Here is a 5,757-nt window from a genome sequence, read left to right on the forward strand (position 1 = left end):
CGATGAAGGTCTCGTAGAGGACGCGCGTGATGGTCTCGGCCGCGTTCTCCTCGGGCACCTCGAAGGTCTTCAGGCACCGCGAGGCCACCGACAGGCAGTTGGGCGACGCCAGGCCCAGGAAGTGCGCGGCCAGCGTCACGTAGGCGCGGTTCTGGTTGTCGCTGCGCCACAGCTCGGTGGACACGCCGCACCAGGCGGCCTCCGCCAGCTCCTTGCGCACGGCCTCGCGCACCGCCCCGTAGCGCGCGGGCAGCGCCCGGCTGCAGAAGAACCGGGCGCTGGGCAGCTCGTAGCGGGGCTCGGCCGCCCGCAGCAGCGCGCGGAACGCGGGCTCGTCCACGGTGGACGCGGGGAAGAGCCCCTCGCAGAGCAGCGCCAGCACCGCGCCCGTCAGCTCCTGCTGCCGGCGGCCCTCCAGCCCCGGCTTCCCGGCCAGCGCGTCCTGCGCCCCTGGCAGCTGCGACGACGAAGGCGGGGGCGGCGGCGGGGGCTGCGACGTCGAGGGGGACGAGGACGAGGCCGCGGAGGAGGAGGAGGCGTCGGGCTTGAGCTTGGAGAAGGCGGTGGCGAAGGCCTCGCGCATCTGCTCCGTGTTGCTCTTGATGAACTCGCAGAACTCCTCGGGGTGGTTCTTCTCCAGGTGGTAGGAGAGGTTGGACGTGTTGCCCGAGTAGGCGATCTGCGACATGCAGATGCGACAGTAGATCTTCTTCCACTGCAGGATGCACCCCTCGGCGTTGGTGTCGAAGCCGAAATACTTCCACACCTTGCTCTTGGCGCGGGGGTGCGCCACCAGCTTCAGGTCGGCCTGCGACGGCTCCCCCGCCTTGCTCTCCATGGCGTCGTCGGCACGGCCGGCCGGGCGACCGCTCAGGCGCGGGCACCTGCTAAATAAGCACCAAGACAAACACAGCGTGAGAAGAGACGCGCGCCACGGCCCCCCGCCGGGGACACAGCAAGACGCAGGGCAGGGCCGAGCGGGCATGCGCGGAGCAGCACAGCCGTCCATCAAAGGCACCGCGCATGCGTCTCGCTCGCTTGCAGAGCTGGGAGCCCGACACTAGGGGGCGCGGCTCGGGTCACTGCAGACGCCCCAGGCAGCCCATCCGGCTCCAGGTCCCTGTCCAAGGCCTTGGGCCAAAGACCCAGAGGGTGGACCATGGGGAGGGAGTTCCGAGCGCAGGACGCGTGGAGACCCACACCCTTCAGGGCCCGCGGGGAGCAGCAACCAGCCCCCAAGGTCAACAGAGGTCAGTCCTGGGCAGCCCAGAAGCGGCAACGGGATGCTGCTTTGGCTACCAGGGTCTTGAGTCTGGCCACAAAGCGTTGGACCCCAACTTTTCATGCTTCCAAACGAACTGGAGGCCCTTGGTGAACGCCGCAGGCTCAGGAGCAGCCTAAGTGCATCTGTGCTTGGGGACACACATGCACCTAGGAGCTCTTGGAGCAGAAGATTGGATGATCCGCGAGACAGCCACATCCCCCGGTCCTTGGAGCCGCCACCCAGGGTCCCCTCTGTGCGCAAGGACCTCCAACACAGCTCGGTTTTCTTAAGAGACACTGGGGACCCCTAAGCCAGGCGCGGTGGCCCACGCCTGTCATCCCAGCAGCTCAGGAGGCCCAGGCAGGAGGACGGTGAGTTCCAAGCCGGCCTCAGCCAAAAGGAGGCTAGGAGCCACTTAGCAACGCCGCCACCGTCTCTAAATGAAATATGCAAACCGCTGAGGATGCAGCTGGCTCCGTGGTTAAGTGGCCCTGGGCTCAATCCCGGTTTAAAAATAAATTAAAAAATAAGTTAAAAGAGAGACACAGGCTGGGGACACTCGCAAGCTGTCAGCGCTGAACTGAAGCCAAACCACAAAGCGGACCACGGAACCCACGCCGCAGTGCTCAGAGCCAAGCCAAGAAATGTCCCCCACGGCCCGGGCAGGCTGCAGAGGGCCCACCTCCAACCCAAGACCACGGCCACCAGGGAGCCGGGCCTCGGACCTCATGTGCAAACAGTGAGGGTAGCATACCCATGGCGGAAACGTGGGCCAGGTGCTGGAGATGCCTTCCTGCTGGCCCAGGGCCACCAGTCTGACCCCTGCAACAGCGTGGGGCGGTACAGGCACTGCCCACTGGGTCCTCGTCACCATTGTTGTGTTCCTATAGAGTGACCACCACTGACCACCAGGGCCACTTTTATGTTTTACATAAAACATGAAAGTTTTACATCCGATTTCTTCTTCTTATTATTATTATTATTGCTATTATTATTGGGCTGAATAGGTCCCTGGTACCTGTAGGAAAGTTTCATATTTAATATTTAATTTATTATTATTATTATTAGGCTGAAGAGCTCCTGATACCTGGGAGAAAGTGATATTTCAATTTATTATTATTATTATTATTATTATTATGAGGCTGAAAAAATTCTGGTATCGGGAAGAATTTATTACCTGGTATTCAGTAATTATTTATTACTTACTATGATCACCATTACTATTTGGCAGAAAGAGGTCGCAGAACATGAAGGAAAATTTTTAATATACAAAATTGGTTATTAACTTTATTATTTGTTATGATTTTTCTATTTGTTGCCAAGTGCGGTGGCACACACATATCATCCGAGTGGCTCCGGAGGCTGAGGCTGGAGGATCGCAAGTCGGAGGCCAGCCTCCGCAACTTAGCAAGGCCCTAAGCAACTCAGGGAGACCCCTGTCTCTAAATAAAATATAAAAAGGGCTGGGGACGGGGTTCCGGGGTGAAGCATCCCTGGGTTCCATCCCTGGTACCCCCCCCAAAAATTATTTATCATTTTTGTTATTATTTGGAAATGAGAAGGCATGGTACCCGGAGGAAAGTTTTGCATTCGATCATTCTTACTTTTATTGTTGTTATTGCTCTTATTTAAGTCCTGAACTTGGAGGAAAGTTTCCTACATTTTGTCATTATTGATCATTTATTATTATTATTATTATCCCTTTTATTAATTAGGCGGGAAAGGTCTTGGCACCCAAAGGAAAAAACTTTTTCAATTATTATTATTTATTATTACTGATGCTGATATTTGGCTAAAAGAGATTCTGGTGGCGGTTATTATTATTATTATTAGGCTGAAAGAGATCCTGAGAGAGTTTATTATCATTATTATTAATTTTTATTGCTATTTTTATTAGTATTTGTTCAAAAGAGGCCCTGGTACCTAGAGGAGCATTTTATATTCATTTTTAGTTTCTCTGTTTCTTTTGGGGTATCGGGGATTGAACTCGGGGGCCCTCCACCCCTGAGCCCCGTCCCCAGCCTTATTTTGCATTTTACTTAGAGACAGGGTCTCCCTGAGCTACTTTGGCCTCGCTTTGGCGGAGGCGGGCTTTGAACTCGGGATCCTCCGGCCTCAGCCTCTCCAGCTGCTGGGATGATAGGCGTGTGCCGCCGCGCCCGGCTTACATACAATAATTCTCAGCGTCATGATTATTCTGAACAGCCTCCTGAGGCCTGCGGGGCAGCGTGGGATTCGACTGTGGTCATTACTATCATTATTGCTCCTGTTTGACTGACAGGCGCTGGTAGCTAGAGAATGTCTTATCAGCAAGTGTCACAGTTACAGATAGGACCCGGCGATGGCCCTGGCCCTGGAGCACACCCCTGTCCTCGACCCAGCTTCCAAGGACCCCGCCTGCAGGTGCCGCCTGTCAGTTCCCCAGAACCTGCAGCCACAGGGACCCGGCAGCCCCTTCCCTGCAGCTGGGTGGAGCGGGCTCCCAGCTGCAGGTACAGTTGGCTCCAGGCGCTCCCAGGCTGGTCTCAGGGTCCCTGAGCGGCTGCCCAGGCAACCCCCCCGGGGTCTTGCCTTTTCTGATTCCTCATGTGTGAGCCAAGGGCTGCATTTTCCACATATTGTCCCCCAGACCCAAGCAAAGCCACAGTATTTCCTCGGGGACGCGGTGACCTTGAAAACCAAGTCAGGAGACTGCACCAATGAATATTGCCTACAGGGAAAGAGGGAAGGGTATAAAAAGATATCCCAGGAGGCTCTGGTGTCCATCACATGGGGAAGGGAGGAAGGGAGGGGAAGACACAGTGGCTTGGGAGGCTGGGGCAGGAGGACGGCAAGTTGGAGGCCAGCCTCAGCAACTTAGCAAGGCCCTAAGCAACTTAGCGAGACTCTGTCTCCAAATAAAAAAATAAAGCAAAAAGGCCTGGGGATGTGGCTCTGGGGTCAACACCCATGGGGTCAAACCCCAGCACCAAAAAAACTAACAAATAAGCATTATGTCCTGTAAAAAAATATATATATTTTTTTTTGTCTGTGCATGAAAAATAAAATACACGTCTGCAGGGGTCGCTCCCTGGTCGCTTTGGAAACCTGAGGCCCTGGGTTCCGGCCCAGAACTGCAAAAATAAAGCAAAATATAGAAATAAAACCAGTACAGAAAAAATGAGCATTAAAAGTTGCTCATCTGGAACATAAAAAATGGGTCCTTTTCTCCCACTTTTGGAAATATTCACCTTATACAAAGGTCTGCATTCTTCACAAAGCCCCGCGTTTTCGGGCTCTTTATTAAACGCCGTTGGCATACGGGGTGTGAAGTTTGTTTCCCTCAGGGTCACGTTGGGTGATTGACAGGCCTGCACCCCACACCTCTGCACCCGGATGCACTTTGGTCTACAAAATGCAATCATTCACCTCCCGCCTCTTACGATGTGATTGACAGGCCTTCCTTAAAAGGTGGGCCATTTAAATGCGGCCTCCAGGAGGTGGGGACAGACCCTAACTTGCCTGCCAACCCCTCCCAGCTGAGGAATGCCATTCCTTTGCAATTAGTTTGCTTCTCGGCAGAACGCAGTTGAGCTGGGCTGGCAGTCAGACTCCAGGGTGGACTTTCCCCGCCCTCAGCCACACCGGAGGGCACAACCCAAGCTGGATGCAGCCCCTTTATTTAAAAAAAAAAAAAAAAGACTCTGAAAGCCCGGTTTGTTTGCAATCCTCCTGCAAAGCCCAGGGTAAAGGTCAAGCTTTGCACGTTCAGAACGAATCAGAAGCTGGATCCACGGCACAAAATGAAACAAAGTGACATTTTTGAGCGGGGACGGAACATGGAGGCCTCAGGCAGAGAGGGCAAGGCCCGGCCTGCCCTGCCAGCTCCAACAATGGCCCAGGCGACCGGAGGGGAGGGACGTCACTTGCAGAATGCAACAACTGTCAATCAAGGTGCACGAGAAGGGACCTCCCTCCAGGTGCCTGGGGCCACCGGTTCCTCTCCACCGAGAGCTTTTTAACGACTTTTTTTTTTTTTGTGATCCACAGGTGGGACCCCCAGTGGCCCAAATGGCAGCTGCCCAAGTTCCCCGAGGCCGTGTCGGGCAGGCAGCAGCCCTCGCTGAGCTCAACTGAGCTGAAATCCAGTTCTGTGTCCAACGCTGCCGCTCAGCTGAGCGCATTCCCGCGCAGGTGACGCGGCTGTCGCAAAGCAAAACTTGCTCGGACGAGCACCGGCGGGCAGGCTGCACCTGGGCCCCGCCAGGGACTGCCCCTGGCAAAGGGACCTTGCCTCGCAGCTCCCTCCCAGGGCCAGTTGCTTGCACCACCCTCTCCAGTCACTCCCAAACGGCTCAAAAATACTGAAAGTCACTTTTTCAGGAAGCAGAAGGGTGACCCCAGGCGACATTCAAAAGGACCCTTCCCCGGGTTGCACGGCCGAGCGCCCCACGTGGCTGTGCCTTTCAAGAGCGCGCGGGCCTCGGGCTGTGTCAACACGGGAAATCGAGTCA

At 55.2% G+C, this 5,757-nt stretch overlaps 1 protein-coding gene across 1 annotated transcript; it reads right to left on the reverse strand.

The window, feature by feature from the left end:
• Nucleotide 1: 1 nt before the first annotated feature.
• On the reverse strand, nt 2–5,687 carry Zbed1 (zinc finger BED-type containing 1; the record flags this gene model as incomplete). Its single annotated transcript, XM_015506840.2, has 2 exons — nt 4,687–5,687; nt 2–887 (listed from the first exon to the last, which is right to left on the reverse strand). Coding segments are annotated over exons 1-2 (996 nt in total), but the record flags the coding sequence as incomplete, so codon positions are not given.
• Between the last annotated feature and the right edge of the window lie 70 nt (nt 5,688–5,757).

Source organism: Marmota marmota, unplaced genomic scaffold (genome assembly GCF_001458135.2).
Source record: "Marmota marmota marmota unplaced genomic scaffold, marMar, whole genome shotgun sequence".
Classification (NCBI taxonomy): Eukaryota; Metazoa; Chordata; class Mammalia; order Rodentia; family Sciuridae; genus Marmota; species Marmota marmota.